This window comes from Tasmannia lanceolata, unplaced genomic scaffold (genome assembly GCF_043159265.1).
Source record: "Tasmannia lanceolata isolate RefF3 unplaced genomic scaffold, GAP_Taslan_0.1 ptg000023l, whole genome shotgun sequence".
In the NCBI taxonomy this organism is placed as follows: domain Eukaryota; kingdom Viridiplantae; phylum Streptophyta; class Magnoliopsida; order Canellales; family Winteraceae; genus Tasmannia; species Tasmannia lanceolata.
The window spans coordinates 12,808,271-12,831,490 of NW_027518700.1; the positions used below are offsets into that span (position 1 = coordinate 12,808,271).

The 23,220-nt window shown below is 40.1% G+C and overlaps 1 protein-coding gene across 2 annotated transcripts in view; it reads right to left on the reverse strand.

Annotated features, from left to right (window-relative positions):
- Positions 1-21,727, reverse strand: part of LOC143856516 (ATP-dependent RNA helicase) — a 34,156-nt gene extending 12,429 nt beyond the window's left edge. Inside the window, exon 1 of one of the 2 annotated variants that reach the window (XR_013238257.1) lies at positions 21,292-21,727. Coding sequence is in view for 1 of the 2 variants with exons in the window: in XM_077366757.1 (XP_077222872.1) it covers positions 21,328-21,600 (273 nt within the window). In the remaining variant the exon portion in view is untranslated. The remainder of the gene's footprint in view (positions 1-21,291) is intronic. The other variant, XM_077366757.1, reaches the window with a different exon arrangement.
- Between the last annotated feature and the right edge of the window lie 1,493 nt (positions 21,728-23,220).

Genomic DNA, 23,220 nt, shown 5'->3' on the forward strand with positions numbered 1-23,220 from the left:
ACGACAATTAATTCTGCATTTTTCTTAGATTGATCATTGCATCTGGTACTAATTATAAAGCCCATGCACCTAGCATAATTATTATAGAAATTGACTGCTTCATCCCTAAAAGCAAACTCGATGCCAACATGAGGCTCAATAATCGTGTCTCCTTCATACTGAGCTGACACTTGGTGGAGAACTATGGGTGCAACTTGGGCTGAGCTCAAATCGAACCAGACGGTTTCAACCTAATTTATGCTCGAGTTGGGTTGACATTTCCTTCGGTTGGGTTGGGTTAGGGTTGGGAAAAGCCAACCCGATTTAATTTTGGGTTGGGTTAGGGTTGAAGACCTTGGGCAACCCGACCCAACTTGAACCCAACGTCCATACCCTTCTTTTATTGTGATTTCTTCTTGTTACATTTGCTTTTGCATTTTTCTGGTTTTCCCTTGGCTAACCCGACCCGACTTGGAAAAAGACAGGTTGGCTTAGGGTTGAGAGATTTAGATGTGGGTTGGGTTAGGGTTGACCATCTTCAACCCGAGGCTCGGGTTGGGTCGGGTTTAGGGTTGAGGGAACGCTATCTTGGGTTGGGCTAGGGTTGGACCCAACCCGATCCGAGTTGAAGCCCTATGGAGAACTCACTTCCAATTCATCTCGACTTTTGTATATTTCTACCTCTATCTCATTATATCATATCAATGAATTCTTTTCATTTTCATATAATGATTTATCCATTTCACATAGAGAAGTAATCTATGATTGAATCAAAATATATTCAAATGTAGTGATGCCTCAAATGATACAAATTAATGTTTAGAAATATACTGATGCATATAAGTTAAGCTTAAGCTCATGAAGATAAGTTAAGCTTAAAATTAAATTGAATTATTGGACAAAATAAGAAAAGAAGAAAGAATTAGATTAGAAACACTGACCCAAAAGGTAATCATATAAACCCGCACAAAAATACAATTTATTGTGTATTCTCCAGATTATCAATGTTAAACATAAATTTGGATTATACCAGTAACATAAGTTGAGTGTGAAATCAAAGCTCGTGGTGGAGTACGATGAATCTAACAAAACGTATGAAAGTAAGCAATATGCAACACTTAGAATGGGTATGCTCTACTTATTTTGGATTTATATGAACAGATTGTGAGTCAAACTGTTTTGGGGTCAAAGTTAAATTTGATAATCAAAGCTCAATTGTTGGACTCATAATCGGATCCTAAAAACCAAAACAAATAAGGCATAAGTTTCAACTGGAAAAAAATTATAACTCCAGCAGACACATGCTAAATAACACTGTTGAGATTGTAAATTACTCACATATAGCTCAGAATTGGGGTGTCTAATTTACCATTTCAAAAAAAAGGCGTGCCTAAATCTACTCTAGTCGAAACAACGAATTAGGACTCTGTTATTGGAAAATTTTCAAGTCACAGTATGAAAGTTGAACAATAGATCGAATTCACATTTAATGGGAGAGTGAAAATGACTTGGGCTCTAAAGGGGGCTAAAAAAATAAGTGATTTTGACTCTCACAAAATCAATAACACACAGGGACTAGGTGATTTAAGAACCGAATGTGAGTTCTAAATTGATTTTAACTCACTAAATCCAAAATAAACAGGGACTAAGCGATTTTGAGATCCAAATGTGAGTCTAAAAATGATTTTTGGGATTAAATGTGATTTTGACTCAATAATTAGTTGTTGGACACATTCAGTTTCAAAAATCCAATCCAAATAGGGTCGTGTGCAAGGGTGCGGCACTTGGTTCTAGATCGAAATCGAAACAGCGCCCATGGTTCTAGACCGAAATCGCCCAAGGTCACACAAACAGTTCCCAAAATCCAATCCAAACAGGCCCAAGTTTACATTTATTTTTTCATATAGGCCGGGTAGATTCTTTCGCCTTTTTCATTAAAATTTTCTAAATGATTCATTAGCCGATCCCAACTAGTTTGGGACAAAGGCTAGTTGAGATCGAAGTCTCTAAGTTTTTTTTTTTTTTTGAAAAGGAAAGCCAATAGAATTAAAAGAAAGGGAAGACCGAGAAAGTCCCCCTACAAATTACAAGAAAGGAAAAATACAAATAAGGATAAAACATTACAAGAACCTCAAGGAGGCAAAAAATCAAACCACTCCGAACCCAACCTCTCAACCCCAAATCTAGCCAACGAATCTGCCTCACTATTAGCAATTCGGCGAACATGATTGAATACAATGGAGGATCCCTCAACTAAACAAGGTTTTAAATTTCGGTTTCGGTACTGATTTCGGACCCCACCGAAATCCGAAATTTGATAAAATTAGGAAAAGATTATTTAAATCAATTCCAAAATTTCGGCCAAAATTTTGTAACATTCCCTTTTTTAAAAAAAAATATTACATTTAGGAACCGTACAATAGGATGTTCCCAGTCCAATAAGTTTTGGTCGAGTTTGGATTTCAATTTCCCAGTCCAAACAGGAGGGATGGAGAGAATGGCGCCTAGTTCTATTCCATTGGAGGATGATGTAGGGAGATCTAGAGTGGAGAAAATCCTTCCTGCTACTTCGGAAGGTATAGCATTCAGTATCGAAGTGGTTCCTTTGAAGTTTATTAGCAACGCAGATTTAGGCTTATGGGGGAAGATAAGGGACGGATGGTCCGGAGATTTGGAGGCGATAGAGGCCTGGCTTTCTCGAAAGAGTAGTTTTGGGGTAGAGGTAGTGGTTTACAAAATTGCAAGGTTGGAAATTCAAATTTCCATTCCCACAGGCATTAACATATTTCAATTAATTAGGGACTGGAACCTTGCTGTTAACTCTCCTTTTGAAGAACTTTTGTTGTGGGACGCAAAATTTCCTAAGGGAATCCTTGCTGGTAGAAGATAGAAGGAGTTCCACCCGAAGCTTGGTGCGCAGACAACTTCCGTCGAATAGGGGAAGAAATCGGTAAGGTGATGGAGGTAGACTCGTTTTGCTACACGGGGACTGGATATGAGGTGGGGAGATTGTTGATTTTATCTGCTGGTATTCCTGGTAACGAACTATCTATTCAAAGTTCTATCGATGGGGCTCTCAGGTTGATTCTAGCTTCAAGATGAAGAAGTGATCTCTGTAAAAGATTCTGAAATTTCTGGGGCTGAAAGATTGGATAGGGATGATGAGAGGTTGGTCTCCTTTTTATCTGATATTGAAGAGGTTTATGCAGATGAAGAAGGTGAAAATACATTTAATGTGGAAGTGGAAGTTTTCAATGCCATTCAAGAAGCACTTCCCTCGGGGGCAGAGGAGGAAATCCCCGATAGGGTGGTAGGGGTGGTGGAACCGGCGCACATTAGGAATCAAGACTATCGTGCGTTGCATGGGGCGCGGGATATTGGTGCTACAGCTAGCGGACGTTTTGAAATTCAAATATCCGATTCCCAGAAGGCTACAGATGGCGGAGTGTGTGTGGCTCTGTCAGTGATGTCTCTTCAGAGGAGGGGCCCACGCTTCTCGTCAACAGCTTTTACGATATCATCTCTGCCTTATCCCCAAGGACTAGAAGGGATTCATCTCGAGTTATGGGTTATGAGGTGTCATCAGTGGGCCCTCTAGATATTTCTGGAAGCGTAGATTTAGGCCCAGAGGCGACTAGGGCCTCTTTTTCTCCAGACTCTCTTGATGGGCCATGGGCTTGGTCAAATCCGGAGTGTGCTAGTGGGCTAGAAATCCTCACCCCTTTTGCCTTAGAAAAAGGTTCGAGCCCTTCCCAGTCTTTTATTCACGATAGAGTCTAGGATCGAATCTATAGATCTCCAGCAGATAATTTGCAGCTTGCGGTATTTGGGGAGGATTTTTCAGATGGTTTTCCTTCTTCCTCTTTGAAGGGGTCCATGGCTCAGAGGTGTTTTCATGACAAAATTCTAGCGGGTGGTTTTTGAACCAGATTGAACTTTGATATAGAAGAGGTGCTCGAGGGGGAAGGAGAGATGGGGAGTCGCCTGGTGGAGGAAAGCTGCGAGAACTGGATTTCGAATTTTATTCTTCCTGCAGGAGGTTCATACCTTCTTTGTTTTATGGGTTACAACGAGGTGCTGATCGATTACAGCGGTCTTGGAGGGCTGGTGAATTGTTTCTCTGGCTGTGATAGGGAGCATCCTCTTCGATTTCTCGTAAGGATTTCGCAAGGAAGTTTCTCTCACCTCTTTTCTATGAGTATGTGTAGCAAGGTGGTGTCCTTTCTATTGCCTTTCGTTTCGGAGCTTTCTCCTATTTTTTCCAGGAGCGATTTTGGGTCTAGTTCTCATAAGGATGGTGTTGAACTGATGGTTGATCACACCTTGCAAATTAGTAATAAACTGGGCTTATTTTTACGGGACCTGAAGAGGAGTACAGATCTAGTATCAAGGAGGTTGAGCTAAGGGAAGCCGGGGGTGTTATCTGTTCAAATACCCATTCTGAAGCAAATTTGAAAAGGAAGGAAAGAGAGCTGCTAAGATTAAAATCTAATATCAATTATGATTCAGGGTCGCACGGCAAGGGCCCTAGTACAAAGAAAAAAGGGAGACCTATGGCGTTAGAGCGGGGAAGATTACCCTGTTTAAGTTTTTAATGAAGATCTTATCTTGGAATATTAACAGTTTGGGTTCCCAGGAGAAAAGAATCCAAATTAAAGAATTGCTTAAAGTTTGGAGGCCTGAAGTTGTTTGCCTTCAGGAAACCAAGTTGGCGCACATTAGCAGAATAGACATGAGAAGCATGGGGTTAAAAAATGAGTGGGATTTTACTTTCTTAGCTTCTAATGGAGCTTCGGGGGGCATTATGGTGGCTTGGGACAAGGTTAAATGGGTCATTAAAGATGTATGGCCTGGAGTTTTTCTCTCTCTGTAGCTCTCCGAAAGGCGAATGACAATTCCGATTGGTTATTCTCTGGAGTCTACGGTCCTATCCTATCAGCTGAAAAGAGTCTTTTCTGGGAGGAACTGGTAAAGATGAGAGATCTTTGCTCCCACTCTTGGTGCATTGGGGGAGATTTCAATGAAATTTTAGAAATAGGGGATAGGTTGGGGTGCCAGCGAGTCAATCAACGTATGAGGGACTTTTCAGACTTCATTGTGATCAATGAGTTGGTGGATCTACCATTGGGCGGTGCATCTTTCACTTGGGACAGAGGATCGAACAGGAGCAGGCTCGACAGATTCTTACTTTCGGGAGACTGGTTGGAGACAATTCTGGAGGTCTATCAGAAAGCTCTAGCTCATTCAGTTTCTTATCATTGCCCTATCCTCTTAGATCCTAAAATGGAGTCGGGGGGACCGGTTCCTTTTAGATTTGACTTGGAATGGTTGGAAGATACCCTTATGGAGGAAAGATTAGCAAGGTGGTGGTCCGAGTGTGTTTTTGAAGGACCAGATGATGTAATCATTGGCAAAAAATTAAGATTCATCAAGTCGAAATTAAAAGAGTGGGCTAAGGAGAAGAAAGAGCTCGACCATGCAGGAAGCGGATCCTGGAGGATAGAATGCTGGAGCTAAATGCCCTAGAAGAGTGTGGATTGTCGTCGGAAGAAGATTATGAGAAACTAGGGAGGTTAAGCCAAGAACATAAAGGGCTTCTGCTGCATGAAGAAATTTCTTGGCGTCAAAAATCCAGAGTCAAGTGGTTGACTGAGGGCGACAAAAACACAAGCTTACTTCCATGCAATGGCTACCGCCCGAAGGAGAAGAAATAGAACTAAATCTTTAGTGGTGGAAGGGGTCCTGTACAAAGTTCTTGCTAAGGTTTTGGTGGATCGTCTCAAAGTGGTATTACCATCGGTTATTTCGGATAGTCAAAGTGCTTTTGTAAGTAATAGACAAATTCTTGATTGTTCATTGATTGTTAATGAAGCTATCGATTATTACAGAAGGAATGGGGAAGGAGGGGTTCTATGTAAGCTCGATATGGAGAAGGCCTATGATAGGGTGGACTGGGGAGCTTTAGATTACCTGATGGGAAGAATGGGCTTTGGTGATCGGTGGAGATGGTGGATCAGAAATTGTTTGGCGTCCGCTTGGTTCTCTGTTCTGATAAACGGCTCTGCTAAAGGATTTTTCAAATCGTCTTGAGGTTCGAGGCAGGGGGACCCATTTTCTCCTTTTCTTTTTTTGATTGTAGCTAAATCCCTTTGCAGACTGATGAAGAATGGAAGTGAGTTGGGCCTCTTTGAAGGGTTTCTAATAGGCAACAATAGAGTAGAAGTATCGATTCTTCAATTTGCGGGCGATACTCTCTTGTTTTGCTCTCCAGTTGATTCTCATATTTTAAATCTTAAAGCAATTTTAAGGTGTTATGAGATGGTATCGGGCGAAAGATCTAATTTTGCGAAATCCAGGTTGCATGCGATCAACGTTCCCAAGTGTGAAGCACCTCTTTTGCGGGTATTTTGGGTTGTACCTTAGATTTTCTTCCTGCCTCTTATCTTGGCCTTCCGCTGGGAGTGGGAAGACCGAACAAAAAGTTATGGAACCCCATTATTCACATAATAGAGCGGAGATTGGACACCTGGAAGCGCAATTTGGTATCCAAAGGTGGTAGACTGGTTCTCATAAAGGCAGTTTTATCAAATATTCCGATATACTTTCTTTCTCTATTTAAATGTCCAGAGAGTGTAGCTCAGAGAATTGAGCAAATCCAGAGAAGATTTTTGTGGGAAGGAACGAGTTCTTCAAAATGGCTTCCTTTGGTTAAATGGAGTGCGGTGTGTCTCCCTATAAAAAATTGAGGATTGGGACTCAGGAGGTTAAAAGGTTTTAACAATGCTCTGTTGGGAAAGTGGCTCTGGCGGTTTGGTGAAGAACAATCTTCTGTGGGGGTTAGAGTTATTGGAAGCAAGTATGGGTTTAAGGAAGGAAAATGGTGCTCTGCTGACAATTATAAATTCAAAGGTGTATCGGTTTGGAGGGATATTTTGAAGGTGGAAGTTCTTTTTATGAAAGGCATTCGTTTCAAGGTCTATGTGGGGGATAGGATTCGCTTTTGGTTGGATCCTTGGTGCTCGGTTGTTCCTCTCAAGGATCTTTTTCCAGAGTTATTCTTGGTGTCTTCTCAGAAAGGGGCATGGGTTAAGGATTGCTTCGAAAGAGTGAACGTGAAAGTGGTCTGGACTCCCAAGTTTAGAAGGGCCTTTTTTGATAGAGAATTAAATTCTCTTCAAGGCTTTCTGTCTTTGATAGAAGATTGCTATATCAAGAAAAGGGGAGCTGATTGCCGAGTATGGACTTGGTGCCCTTCTGGCTTCTTTTCAGTTAAAACCTTTTACCATCACATGATTTTTAGTGAAGCGGAGCCTCTTTCTTCCTCAATATGAAAGTTCTTTTGTCCACCGAGAGTTTCTTTCTTCGGGTGAACTATTTGCAGTGGACGTATTCAGACAATGAATTTTTTGAGGAAGCGTGGAATGTGGCTGATGGATCACTGCCCTCTCTGCTTATCTGATGGCGAAACAATAGATCACCTTTTCATTCATTGCAAGGTAGCAAGAGATATTTGGGGCCTCATTTTCGCTCGTTTTGGGGTCTGTTGGGTTCCCTCCAAAACCATTGCAGACTTCATTAGGAGTTGGGAGTGGAATCCTTGGAGAAAGAAAGGCACAACTCTCTGGAAGACGTGCCTTGTGGCTACCTAGTGGTTCTTATGGAAAGAGAGGAACGCGCAAGTTTTTGAAGGAGAGGCAAGGTCACCTTATTGAATTTATGTAAAGATGATAGTTGTTGTTATATCCTGGGCAAGGAGCCTTCCTTTGTTTCGTTTTGTTTCAGCTTTTAACCTTTGGGAAGGATGGGCGACCATTTGTAAGGAAGGGGTCAGTAAAGAGAAAATCATTCAATCTTGACATCCTCCTTCAGATGGGCTACTAAAGCTTAACTTCGATGGTTCGTCTCTTGGTAATCCTGGTGATGCAGGAATTGGGGGTTTATGTAGAAATGACATCGGGGAAGTTCTTTGGGCTTACTCGGGGCCTATCGGAGTAACGGACTCAAATGAAGCAGAGGTAAGAGCTATTCATAGTGGGATCAAGTATTTGGATAGCTCGATGTTTGATAAAATCATAGTGGAAGGGGACTCCTTAAATGTAATTCGTTGGCTTTCGGGGGTGGCGATCCCTCCTTGGAGATTCCTGCCTTCATTCAAGGAGATTGAGGACCTGGTTCAGGAGTCTTCTATTGTGTTTGAGCATGTAAGGAGAACTGCCAATGCTGAAGCAGATTCTCTAGCTAGGGGAGGTGTTCTTAGATCTGGTTTAGAGTGGTTTGATTATCTCCCACCTTGAGTTATTGTAATTTCTTCTTTTTTCCTCTTTGTATCTCTTCATGACCATCTCGGTTCTGTTTATTTATATAATTCTGCCTTCTTAAAAAAAAACAATAGGATGATCCCAACCGTCCATTAGATGGCCACTCCTGACTTTATTAAAAGCGTAAATAAAGGAAATGTTTGTCGCACTACTATATTTTGTTGAGGCCACTCCTGACTTTATTCAAAGTACGGTATTGACCGTACAATGGGATGATCGCAACCGTCCATTAGATGGGCCATAGCCTAAATAGGAGGAGTGCCCCAAAAATCATTTCCATCGGTTAATCCTAACCATCTGATCTGAATGTTAGAGGGTTGATCCTAACCCTCTGTAGATCGGAGGGTTAGGATCAACCTATGGAAATAAATTTTAGGGCACAACCTATTTTAGGCAGTGGCCCATCTAATGGACGGTTTGGATCATCGTATGGTGCCCTCATCAAAATACAGTAGTGCTAATAAAAGAGTCCCCTTTTTTACTTGGCACAGCCCCCTCTAGTGTAAAAGAGTAGTCATAAATACAGGTTAGGGGGCTGTCCCATGTACAAATGAGTCTCAGAAATCAGGCCAATATTTCAGTTGCTTCGATCCTCCTCAAAACAGAGAATCTAGGTTTTTTTAAAACTTGCAATGAAAGAAAACCCTAAACACTTACCTTCAAAGTTCAAATAGGAAGAGGAGAGCTGCACTTTCGATGAAAAATAAGATGAATACCTTGCTTCTTATAGGCAAGAAGCAAAGCAATCCTCTAAGATTCTCTCTCCTTTCTTTTGTTTTTTTGGCTTTGAACATGGCTTTGCACATGGCCCCATTCTCTCTCTGCTGAAAAACAGTTCTTTGACCTCTTTTTTTTTACTTTTTCAGAGAACCCATGTGAATGCACGGAATTTGCACGAAATTCCCCCAAAATTCGGTGAAATTCCAAATTCAAGCAAATTTCGTGGAAAGTCAAATTTGGGTGCAAATTTCGTTCAAATTTCTTAGAAATTCCAATTTTAGGGGCTAATTTGGATATCTGTAAAATGTCGGCAATTTCGCCGAAATTTCGGCCGAAATCACAATGTGATTTGCCGACTCATTGTTCTTTTGGTGTCGGTGACTACCGAAACCGACACGTTTCGGCCGAAATTTCGGATTTCGGCAGAAATTTAAAACCATGCAACTAAATCAAAAATTTCATCAAATAACGACCAAAATCTCCATGGTGGTACCACTGATCCACGCAGCCATCTGATCACATTTTGTGAATCCCCCTCCACAATAGTAGAGTCAAGAAGCTCTCTATCAATCCGTTTAATTCCCTGGCATGCCGCTCTAACTTCCGTCACATTTGAATCACACACCCCAATCGGCCCCGACTAGGCCCAAACTGTCTCCCCTCTATGATCGCGGCAAAGGCCACAATACCCAGTGGCCCCAGATTTCCCAAACTCGAACCATCAAAATTGATCTTCATCAAACCAGAAGGAGGAGCTTCCCACTTTTGTACAATCTGTGATCAAATCTCTCCAGTGAAACATACCTCCCTCCATCCCTCCCACAAATCAAAAGCAGAGACAAAGCGAAAGGTAGGTAAGCACTTCGCCCAAGAGATGGTAAGAGCTATGGTCTTAATGTATAGTTGATAAGGTGATCTACTGGATCCCTCAAATACCCTTGAATTTCTCTGCTTCCATAACACCCACCATGTAGCAAGAAGGCAAATTTTCCAAAGCATCTTACCCTTTTTCTTCATAGGCAACAACTCCCAACACAGAATCACATCCAGGATAGAGAAGGGGAACACCCAACATATACCAAATATCTCTAAGAAAGTTACTATAACATACTGTTCGTTTTTTGTGATTAAAGTTTGAAAATTTGAGTTGGATGCCATCTTATTCCTTTTGCGCCCTTCGTTTTTTCTTTTCTTTGTGAAGATAACACTGCTTGAAGTTTCCATCTTAATCATCCAGATTTTAGGTCCAAAAAATCAGGATCAAATAACCAAGCTTGACGGTTTGGAATGTTACTTACGGTTTCAGAAGGTTTTTTTTTTTCAACCCATAAAAAAGCGAATAAAAATCGATAAAAGCAAGCGGTTGAGATTGTAAAACTGGTTTCTAAAAATGAGGTGATTCCAATGGGGCGCCCTTCTCCGTATCTTTATGCAAGGGCACCCTTGGTTCTATCATCCCTTATGCTATCAAATGTTCTTTTTCAACACTACTGCCTTTAACATCGTGTGATAAAGCCATGGATTTAAATTTCCACCGAAACTGACCATAACGACCAAAATGATTCCCATTTCCATCCCCACCAAAACCGAAGATGAAATGATCGAAATACATAAACCAAAATCGCAAGTGCAATAGTGGTATACCCTCCATTTGGATCTATTAAAAATAGTTTCAAGACCCAAATTTAAAATATTAAAAAGTCAACTTTCCATTACTAGTACAAAATTCGGAAAAAGCTAACCAAAATCGCAAGTGTAATAGTGGTATACCCCCCATTTGGATCTATTAAAAATAGTTTCAAGACCCAAATCTAAAATAATAAAAGGTCAACTTTCCAGTACTAGTACAAAATTCGGAAAATGGGGGCGAGTCAAAATCTTAACTTCCAACGATGGGGTGTTTTTCCAATTTTAAAAAATCATATATTCTATCATATCCAAACATTATTAAATCCCAAAAGTCGTCAACACACTATTCAACACAGGCATTTCATATGATAGTATTTTCCTTAAATGTTGGATCTTTTACATATTTGGTTCATTTAATTTTTTCGTATATTTTTTTAACAATTTTTTATTTTTTCGTATTTTTAACTATTAAAAAAGTCCCTAGTCATAGCGGAACGAAATCAGAACGAAGACGAAATGACCGAAACGTTCCATTTCAGTCGCCAAAACGAAATGGTGAACGAAACGAAATTTAAAACTAAGATTATATTTGAAATTTGGTGTGTATTAAATTATCAGGCATGTGCGACAATCCATGTCACTAGGTATTCGATGTTTTAAACTATTATGGATGATTGTCTTGCTTACAAGATGGTTTCTAATTGTGTATTTGTGCTTATTCTAGAATTTTCTAAAATTTCATTTTTAAATTCTATCATTTGCATATGTTTTCATGATTTTATACGATTTCCACCAAAATTTCCCCAATAAACATTTTTGCTTCCGTGACAAAAATCAAAATTTAAAACTTACGCAGCTTTATCCCTATAGATCATGCTATTATACTCTTTCTAACATAACAACGGAACCGATACTAAGCACAATCTCCACAAGAATCTAAGCACAGTCTCCACAAGAGTTAACCTCTCCTACGGACTATGGAGGAGCCCACTACTAGAACATGTCTCAAGGAAGTTGGCAATAGCTACAAATGTTACCCAATTCGCATCAAACGTCTTGAAAGAAGCTCCAAATGACGGTTCATACTTAAAATAATGGAAGGTGGTTGATGATTTCTTCCACAACATACACCATGATGGGAGGATCATCAACAACAAGAAGGCATCCAAGAGAAGATCCGTCGATCCAAAGTGGTATTTTTCTATTTTTATTTTATCTTTTGTATTTAATTTACTCTTTGTAATCTTTATAACAATTAGGGTGTATCAATTGTCTCTCATTAAAGGAAAGCACTCACCCATGTCTCCTCTTCTCTTACCATGTTTTACCCAATTAGTTATACTCATCCCTCAAGTCTCACCTTCTCTTGTCATGTGTCACTCAAATAAGTATACTCACCACTCCTATTCTCTTGACATGCATTGCCCAGATAATTGTACCTATCTCTCTACTCTTAAAAGAGGGTTCTTTGTACATTATTCTCACAATGAATGATGGAATGAAAAGAAGAATTGAAGTCTTGTGAAACGGAGTGATTTCTCCCCTTCTTGATCGTGAGTGGATGCCTTAGACCCAACCTTAGAGTGATTCCTTGACAACTAATTATGTGATGTCCTAATCTCTATCCCTATCCCAAGTAAGATCATATTTCTCTCTTTATTATCATTCTTTAACTGCTTTTTTTTCTTGTACTTCTCAAATCCCAATCTTCCTCCTTGAATTCGTAGGGTTAAAACCCTAATTTTGGATCAATTTCAATCATTTTAGTTTCAACACCCTTAGTAGTGATTCCTAAAGAGTCTTGAACCCTATATTTGGTCCTTAGATCAGTCACATTCCCTTTGATTCTCCAACACCCGCTTTCTGGTTGTCTTCCATCAGTTTGGTATCAGAGCAAAACCTAGGTTCAACATGTTGCAATAGGATTTTTAAGGGGAGGATAATACTCAATTCAACTCAACAAAGCCTTTGTCCCAAACTAGTTGGGTCGGCTAAATGAATCCTATAGAAAAATTTCATTAAGAAGGTAAAAAGGAATCTACCGGGCTCTAATCTTGTTTCTAGTTGGGTTCTTCTTTGTGGATCGTTTTCTTCCATTCTATCATATCCAAGGTCATGCTCTCTGCTATGTTCCTAGCTATTAAGGGGAGGATAATAACCGTTCAAAATAATGACACTTTGTTTTTGTTTCGACGATAACTCTGAGCTTTCGTTTCTAGAGTGACTCTTTTCTAGCTTGATGGAGAGATCCCATTGAGCACCTATCTAGATTAGTGAGATGCTCTTCTAGTTAGGATTTTTAACTCTGAGCTAAATTGGGACAACAATGCAGGAAAGATCTCTAAGGAACCAATGAATCATTGTTCGGAGATACAAGGAAGAAGGATCGGAATTCTCCATTAAGTCGAGTTGGGTTCCTCAAGTCGGGAAGTATGATGGGGGACCATCCCCAACAAGAAGACAAAAAAGAGAAGATCCGTTAATTCAAAGTGGGGTTTTATTTTTGTTTTATCTTGGGTATTTTAATCAAGTCTTTGAAAGCTTGTATTAATGTGTTGTAACAATTAGAGGGTACCATATGTCTCTCAATAACAGGGTTTTAAAATTCCTCGAAATTTCCACGAAATGACCGAAATTGCTTCCATTTCCATCCCAACCGAAACTAAATTTCCTTTCACTTCATTATTCCCCAAAATTTTGACCGAAATTCTTGAAATTCAACCGAAATTCCCAAAATTTGACCGAAATCCCAAAGTTCGACTGAAATTCCCAAAATTTGACAGAAATGAATGGAACGACAAAAAATGGAAAGATGTTATTATTTGCATTTCATTTCATTTCATGAATGTAGAGAATGATATTTGGAAGGCAACCTCATTGAACTACACAACAAACCGTATCTTATGCATGGGATGTCATATCGGCATGGGACCAATAATACCTCATAACTCTCTTTTTTATTTGAATAATAGCCGATTTTATTAAAAGAGATGACCGAAATGGTCAAAATACAAGGAAAAAGCACACATAACAATAAGAAAATCACAGAAAAACACTAGCAAAAGAAATCAAGGAGGAAGATAATCGAAGCGTGCTAGGTCTTCCATGAAAACTCCATCTTTGGCAAGAGCATCGGCGACTGAATTGGCTGATCTTCGAACACGATGGAACACCAACGATGAAGATCTCGTCCAATCTAGAATCTCGTCGAAAACCGGTCAAAGTGTCAAACCTCCAGGGATGATTAGATGAACCATTTAGCCATCGGATGACATTTAAAGAGTCACTACCATTTAGCCATCGGGTGACATTTAAAGAGTCACCTACCACATTAACTAGACGATCTCTAGCAAGCATCTTGATTCCTTGATGGACCGCTCTCACCTCTGCCTCCAAGGAATCTGCCACCCCAATAGGCCCCGCAAATGCCCATAGAACTCCATTCTCATCCCTCAGGACATCGCCGGTTTCGGCGGGACCGGGATTCCCCAAGCTTAATCCATCAAAGTTGAGTTTCAAAAGTGGTATTGACACAGAGTTGGAATCCTTAGTGGGATCTCCTAAAACGAAACGGTCAGGACAAGATCAAATCTTTCTTCTAGCGAGTTGCTGACTCTCCTTTAATTTAATTCCCGGGAAGACTCTTAAGAAACTAGTGCTCTTCGTTGACTTTACTATTCTAAACCTTAGAAGCACGAAGCGGGTGCAGGTGCAGGGGCGGGGAAGCGTGAGGTCTAGAAGTGTCTAAGTTTGGGATCGCCATAGGAGCGTGTATATAATATTTTCTTTATATATCTTTCAAAATTCAAGTACATCAAAAAATAATAGTTTCTAACCATTTTCATCTGTATCTTTCAAAATTTAAGTACATCTAAAAACTAATTTCTAACCATCTTCATTTGTGTGCGCGTTCCTCGTGCCTTCTGAAGATGCACAAGCCTTTGTGCTTGCTCCAATGAAGTACTTTGAAGAGTTGGAGGAGTTTGATGTAAGGAAGTTGGTGGTGATGGGACTTATAGAGTAATAGAAAGCGATTCCCATCTCTGTGGGGTCGCGCTCCCTAGAAGCTCCTTTCTAAGGAGCGCCGAATCGAGGTTCCGACGTGGGAGCGGCACCCCGAGAGAAGGTTCCTGCTTCTAAGTTCTAAACATGCACAACAACTCATGTCACTAGGTGTTCAATGTGATTAAGTCATTATGGATGGTTTGTTTCTTATGTGATGGTTTCTAAGTATGTATTTATGCTTAATCTAGCATTTCCCAAAGTTTCATCTTAAAATTTCATCATTTGCATATGTTTTTTTTTTAAGATTAAAAAATCATCATTTGCATATGTCTCCATATGTTTCCATGATTTTACAAGATTTTCACCGAAAATGAAGTGTTAATGTTTTTGTGTCGTCCGAAACCGAAAGCGAAATTTAAAACCTTGCTCATTAAAAGAGAACACACGGGTCGTTATAACCATCTCTCCTATACTTTTGGCATGGTCACTCGAGTAGTTATACTCCTCTCTCCTCTCTTGTGCTATGTAGTAACACCCAAGTAATTATACTCATCTCTCCTCTTCTCTTACCATGGGTTACCCCTCCAACCTTGGAGTGATTCATTGGCAAGTAATAGTGTAATGCCCTAGTTCATGGGGAACCTCAACATGGCTTTAAGCAAGGTTTTAAATTTCGGTTTCGGTGTCGGTTTCGGTCACCATCGGGCCGAAATTTCAGCCTAAATCATGTAAAAATATGGTTATAATTTCGTTTTTATTTTTATTTCGACAAAAATGTCTAAAATTTTGGTTTAAATTTCAGCGATTTCAGTGGAATTTTTTACTATTTCAGTGAATATTTCATAAATTTCGGTGGAAATTATATCATTTCGGTAGACTTTTTTAAAATTTTGGTGGATCTATTTAAAATTTCGGTGGAAATTTTGTAAAAAAGGCTAAAAACGAAATGTCAACCGAAATTTCGATGACATTTCGGCGAAATTTCAAAACTGCGGTGAAATTTCGCCGCAATCTTGTAAAGAAACGACTTCATGTAAATTTCGTTTCGATCGCGACCTTAGATATAAATTCCGTTCCGTTCCGGCCGGAACGGACCGGAATTCCGGTTCCGGACCGGATTCCGGAACGGAATGGGCATATTTTCCGTTCCGGTCGGAATTCCGGTCCGTTCCGGCCGGAATTCAGGTTTCCGGCGGAATTCCGGCCGGAATGGCCGGAATTCACTGTTCCGGCCGGAAATGCGGAAAAATTCAAAAAAATTCGAAAAATTTCAAAAAAAATTCAAAAAAATTACAAAAATGCCATTAAGGCCGTTGGAGAGTGTATTTTACAGATTTGCCCTCGTTTTATGACCGTTTTATAGTTGTTGGGAGGGCATTTTTCGTCTTTTTCCAAAAAATTCGAAATAAAATAGTAAAAAAATCCAAAAAATTACAGAAATGCCATTATAGCTGTTGGGGACTGTTTTTTTACAGATTTGCCCTCGTTTTATGACCGTTTTATAGTTGTTGGGAGGGCATTTTTCGTCTTTTTCCAAAAAATTCGAAATAAAAAAAAAATCCAAAAAATTACATAAATTCATTTATGGTTGTTGGGGAGTGTATTTTACACATTTGCCCTCATTTTGTGACCATTTTATAGTTGTTAGGAGGGCATTTTTCGTCTTTTTCAAAAAAATTCGAAATAAAAAAAAAATCTCAAAAATTACAGAAATGCCATTATAGCTGTTGGGGACTGTTTTTTACACTTCTACCCTCATTTTATGACCGTTTTATAGATGTGGCTGGCAGCTGGCACTATGTATTTGGCTTTTGCTCTTCTATGTTCTACTTTTTTATGTCTTAGTTGTATTAAACTTTAGTTTTTAAGTAATAAATATGTCTTTTAGTTCATTTAAGTGTTTCTTATATTTGTCTAACAATTTCTATTTTTTTAGGATTTTTTTCATATTTTAACTATTTTTTTCGACCGGAACGGAAAGTTTCGACCGGAACGCCGAACGAAACGGCCGGAACACCGGAACGTTCCGTTCCGGTAGCCAAAACGGAACGGCGACCGGAACGGAATTTATAACTAAGATCGCGACCGAAACTGAAATATTTCGGCCGAAACGAAACTTTTCAGCCGAAATTTAAAACCATGGCTTTAAGAGGAGAAGGAACAAGAAGTTCCACTTGAGCATCTATTTTTTTAGTCCATTTCCGAAATCAAATCCCAGTTCTCCTTCATATGTGGAAACGCTTTACAATGGCCACCACTTCTTCTTCGTTCCATTCTCATCCACACTAGATCGCAGAAGGACCACCTTATGGTGCGTCTTGTTGCAGAATTTTGCCTCCCTCGACACGTAGAGACTCTCGAAGGATATGCCTTTCACCTCCTAAGCAAAAGTCTCGGTGGCCCCACATGTGCATGAATATTGAAAAAAAAAAAAAAAAGCCACGTCGGAGCACATCAAATCCCTCCAATTGGACCTTGCAAATGGATTATCCCTTCGATTGCCTATGAATGAGTCTCCCAATCCGCAAAATCGATCATCTGATTCCACATCGAAAATCGGAAGATCAAGAAAGACGCCTTAAAAGTCAAAATTGACCCTACAACCTCGTCAAATGTCCTAAGCCCTGAAAGTTTTGTCAAAATGCTCATCCTGTCAAAAATATCCTTGATGCCCCCAAAGTGCCCTTAGAGACACCACTCCACAACAAATCTAGCCTCTCAGAAACCTATAAAACCATCTCATATCTCATAAATATCTCTCTATCTCTTTCCTCATTATGGCATGCTCCATGAAGTTGAAAACCCCTCACCTTCCCACACTCTCCCAATCTCAATGCATGTTGAACCCACAGTTGCCTAAGACTTTCCTTCTCAATCACTCCTGGGAGACCAATCTTGGCCACCCATTTAATCTCATTTAAAGGCTACAATTCATGCAAGTACAATGACTAGAAATCCCTTGTATTTACCTACTCAAGTGTTAACACGTTTTGTCAAAATGCTCATCCCGTCACAAAATCCTTAAGGCCCCCCAAAGTGCCCTTAGGAAGGCCACTTCATATCAACTCTAGCCTCAGAAACATATAGAACCATCTCATATCTCATAAATATCTCTCTCATCTCTCTCCATTATGGCATGCTCCCTTAAGTTGAACATCCCTCGCCTTCCCACACTCTCCCGCTCTCAACCCATGTCGAAGCCACAGTTGCCTAAAACTTTCCTTCTGAATCACTCATGATAAACAAATCTTGGGCACCCATTCAATCTCATTTAAGGGCTAAAATTAATGAAAGTACAATGACTAGAATGCCCTTGTACCTACGCAAGTGTTAACATGTCAAATATCCCAACTTTACCCCCAAAAGTACCCACGACCTCGACTATAAACAGCCCACTACTGGTTGAGATTTTTGGGTTAAGTCAGGCTGGAGTTAAGAGGGTGTGGGTATGGATAATTCTAGGATATTCTTTAACATAATAGAATTCTGACAAAACTTCGTCCCATGAGGCTTCTGATAATCTTTGATTTGCTTCACATTGAGTCTTGAACCTACTGGGTGGGTGCTTCAATTGCCTTGGATTCATTCTGCACAAGCCTTTTGAATGCTTTTTGTTAGATGTATGTGTGCATTGTGTACGTGCCTAAGGGCATAGTGGTCATTTGCATGTTCTCTCTTTTATATAAATACATAAGTGAGGGGGAGCACTCTCCAACTCACTCTCTTCTTCCCTCATTTTTATCTCAACATGGTATCAGAGCCCTGGGGTTATGATCACCTAAGGAACCCCATAGAACTTCTCTCCAACACCACCCTTCCCTTAGACCTAACCCTAACCTTACCCCTACCCCACCACCACCACCCTCCCCTATTCTCTCCCACCCGCCGGCAACCCACCCACTACCCCCCCACCCCCGCCCCCCGACAACTCTCAGCCCACACCCTACCATTTCGGGCAGCTCCCAACAACCCCCCTCGGGCCTCCTCTCCCTCTGTCCCGCCCCCGCCCCACCCCCTGCCATTTCGGCAGCCTCCAACCCCCCACCTCCTCTCCCTCTATGTGAGGGGGAGCTTGAGGGGGAGTGTTAGATGTGTGTGTGTGTGTGTGTGTGTGTGTTGTGTACATTCCTAAGGGCATAGTGGGCATTTGTATGTTCTCTCTTTTATATAAATACATAAGTGAGGGGGAGCACTCTCTAACTCACTCTCTCCTTCCCTCATTTCTATCTCAACAGCTTTGATTATGTTTGCTCAACTTTATGATGCTTTGAAATGATACTAAGGCCAACTTGATGTCTTAGTTGCTTTGGCATTACAAGATTGAAAAATTGGATGAGTTGGTTTCTTTTGATTCTTCTTTGATATTTTATTACAAACTGAAACACGCCGATTAATTGGTGTGCTTTATCGTGATTCTAGGGGCTCAACAATCATCGAAGAAATCTTGCATCTGTCATGTTACATGACACTGTGGAACACATCATGTATTTGGCTTTGTTAAGTAATTCTTTTGATGGAACACATGAGATTTTGACAGCCTTGCACATGTATGTAATTCCTCAAAAAGGAAACCAAACATGTAGGGAAAATGTGGGGGTGGTGGGGTGTTCTACAGCATGACACAGTTTTGGTATTGTATCAACCACCCATAGGAAGAGTTATAAAAACATACATTGAACAAAAAAGCAACGACCCACGTGAGGAACAAAAGGAAGTCCATAACTCAGTCTGCTGGGAGCATTTCCTCCATCCATAAATTAGTAAACTTTAGACATCATATGGATGCAACAAAAAAACCAGGCAGGAAACAAAGTAGCAGCGCTAAATATCATATCAGTTCAGTTAATTGCAACCTCTAATCTTAGACCCTTTACTTCACCTTGAGTAGTAACGGAAGTTCAGAGACATTAAACAACTGTTTTCTGATGAAATTGGAAAACATTTACAGAATCTCAATCACTTCTCGCATGTTCTCCATAAAGAAAGGAAAAAAAAAATAGAAAGATGAACTATCCCAAGTTCTAATTCGAGTCCTATGTAATTTCATGCCAGTGATATCAATTTCCAAAATCTTTCTCAAATCAGTTCCCAGCTTTAGGTTTTACATGCCTAGAGGGTCCCACTTAGGGTGGAATTAATAAAATCTTTTACATATTTGTAGTTTGTGGAGATTTCTCTCTAGTTGTTTGGTATGTGTAGGAGTCTTAGAGATAAAGGTTAAGGTGTCTAGATTAGCTTGCGTAGGAGTTTTAGAGGAAGTGGCAAGTGACATTTCTATTTGGTATAAATAACATGTAAATCGCTTTTTTCAATTTAACGAGGAAATTTATCTTGAAAATTGTGTCTTTGCACACGAATGACTCAAGAGGCCGATCGTCCTTCTAAGAAGATTAATCACGTTGTGAACCTATTTGGGTTTGTATTGTAACATTAGGTATCACATAAAGAAGAAATTTATCCTGAAAATTGTGTCTTTGAACACAAAGGAGGATCGATGTGATCCTAGGCTCATAAGGCTTATCGTCCCTCTAAGAAGATTAATCACATTCCGAGCCTATTTGGGTTCGTAACATCACGTATCACATAAAGAAGAAATTTATCCTGAACTTGTGTTGGCACACGAAGGAGAACTGATGTGATCCTAGGCTCAAGAGGCTGATCATCCCTCTAAGAAGATTAATCACGTTGCGAACCTATTTGGTTTAGTAGCATTAGGTATTGCATAAAGAAGAAAATTATCCTAAAAATTGTATCTTTGCACGGAAGGAGGACTGATCCTTCCCTGGAAGTGGGTCAAGAGGCTGATCTTCCCTCTAATAAGGTCAATCACATTGCGATCATATTTGGGTTCGTAACATTTGGCCTTGTTTGGATTGCAAGAAAAACATTTCTAACGGGAAATTTTTCTTCCCACAATTATGAGGGAAATGACATGTTTGTGGTTAATTGTGAGGGATATTATCATAAATTGAAGGTCCCTCTCCATGAAAGTTGATAGGGTTGGTTCAAGTTATATATATATATATATGTGTGTGTGTGTGTGTTAAAAAAAGTACTAACTTTTAGAAATATTTTTCCTTCCCAAACCTTTCCATAAAATTTCTGCAATTCAAACATGGCCTTAGCCGTATCACATAAATGTCAACAAAAAAAAACAGAGAGAAAAGATATCATAGAAATCAAAATCCTCATTTCACCAACCACAGTCAAAAAAATGTTTACCTATACGGGTCCCACTTGGGTGGAAAAATTAGTTTATATTTTTTGGTATTTTATCTCTAGTTGTTTGGTATGGATAGGAGTCTTAGAGATAAGGGTTATCTAGATTGGCTTGGGTAGCGTTTTAGAGAAAGTGATCGAGTCGGTTTTTTTATAAATAACATGTAAGTAGCTTTGTTTTGTAAGGAATGAAGAAATTTATCCTGAAAATTGTGTTTTGAGCACAAAGGACGACCGACCCTTTCCTCGAAATGGGTCAAGAAGCTGATCTTCCCTCTAAGAAGATCAATCATGTTAAGAACCGATTCAGATTCGTAACAGAAAATTAAAACAAAAAACAAAAAGCTAAAACCTAATCATCATCATCATCATAAGAAATAAGAACATATAACCAATTGAAATTGCAAATAGGTAAGTTTACCTAGATCGATCCAAATGATAGAATCGCGAACACAAATCAATGGTCGCCGTGCTCCTTGGCGTGCTGCTGGTGCTCGAGATGGCGACGCTCCTCGGGGAGAGCAACGAGGTATGAGAAAATCATGCCGCCAAAACAGACATGAAAGAGAGGATCTACAGAGCTCGTCTGGATGTATTTGGCGTGGTAATTATCCAAGCCCCTTTGGATTGATTTCTTCACGTAATCGATCGAGAACATAGGTTTCAGATGCGATGGGAGATCCTTTACCCTCAGCCCTTTGATCTCGTTGTAGAAATTCCTCATCGCCATTGAAGCTGCAGAGAGAAAGAGACACACAAGAAAAAAAAATCACTAAATCCCACAAACCCTAGATCTAGTCTTTTGTTTCTTTGTTTCGTTCTTTGCCCTTGAGTTTTCTGTTTTCATATGTTGTGTCAGCTCGTAGAGCCAGTATTTTTTAAAAGGAAAAATTGCTAATTGGGGACATCAAAATATGAGAATTGCAATGGGGACATATACTTTTGAAAAATTGTTCGAGGGGGACGAAATGGGGGTTATCAAGTCTCTAATAGGGGGTTATCTGTTGAAAAATTTGTTGAGGGTACTGTTGATGATAGAAAACAGAAACTTGTTGCTTCAAGGCGTGATATCACTTTCCTTAAGACAAGATTCGCCCCCACTAGTAGTGTGCAAAGGGGATCCGCGAATTGCCTCCAAGATACAATGAAGCCTAGTAGGGAAGCCCTACTAATGTTTGATGACGCGTAGCACTAGCGGAATCAAATCCGAAATGCCCTTCCGAAATTTCAAGCCTTAGAGAAATCTCTAGATTCTGTTTCTGCAGAAAAACAGTATCTAGAACAGTAAACAAAAGAAAAACAGTATGTAGAAATACTTGGGGATTTTAGTAGGAGTGTAGAAGAGAGTGTAAAATCAGTCAGAATTGTCAATTCGATTTCTATATGAAATGACTGAAGTTTGCACATTTTTATAGACCATCTGGTGTCTTTTCAGTGTGAAAAACACCTCTACAGGGCACCTTTCCAGAATGTTTGAAATCTGACCGTTAGATCGCACCAATTGATATTGAACGGTCCTGATCGATCCTAGATGTGACTGTTGGCTTGAGTAAAATCCTCTTTCCAACCCAGTCATCGTTAGATCAATCATCTATGGTGTGGATCGCACCCCCTTGGCACATGACCGTTGGGGAAAGGGACACAACCCATTTGATCACACCCTTTGACCGTTGGAGTCATGGGCCCGTTGGGCCGACCGTTAGGCCCGAACCGAAACGGGCCCACCGTTAGGCCCGAACCGAAGCCCAACCCAACTGAACCATTCGGCTTGATGGGCCTGCGAACCATTTGACCCACCCATCCGACCGGTCCACTTCATCTTGATCCAACGGTGCAGATCAAATCTGGAAAAATTAAAGGCTCCAATCGCTCCTCGCGACGTTGCGTACGTGCGAAGTGCAAAGTGCGCCTAAAAAAGCGCCAATAAAGCGCCACTATGCGCCCTATAGCCCATTGCCCACGCCGCGCGCGCGCGTGCGCGTGCGCGTGTGCGAACGGTGCGTTGCACCGTCCCGCGGGTCCAACCATGGGTTCAACCCAATGTGCAATCAACAAGAGTTAGAAAAGGTAGTACTTTATAAGCCCTTCTCTTTCTTTTCTCTCATCCGATGTGGAACTATCTTTTTCAACTACACTTCTACATCCTTTTGTAAAAGCAAATATTTCCAAGAAAACTTTTTCTTTTTCCCAAACGCTTTTGATAAAACATTTTCCAAAACACTAAAACATGTAATATACATGATTTTGAAAATGCAAAATCATTAACAATCCCCCACCATTTTCAAAATCAAAGAAAAATTTCTCATCAGGCTTGGAAATCTTATGCATAGATGAAGGTATCTCTCGATTT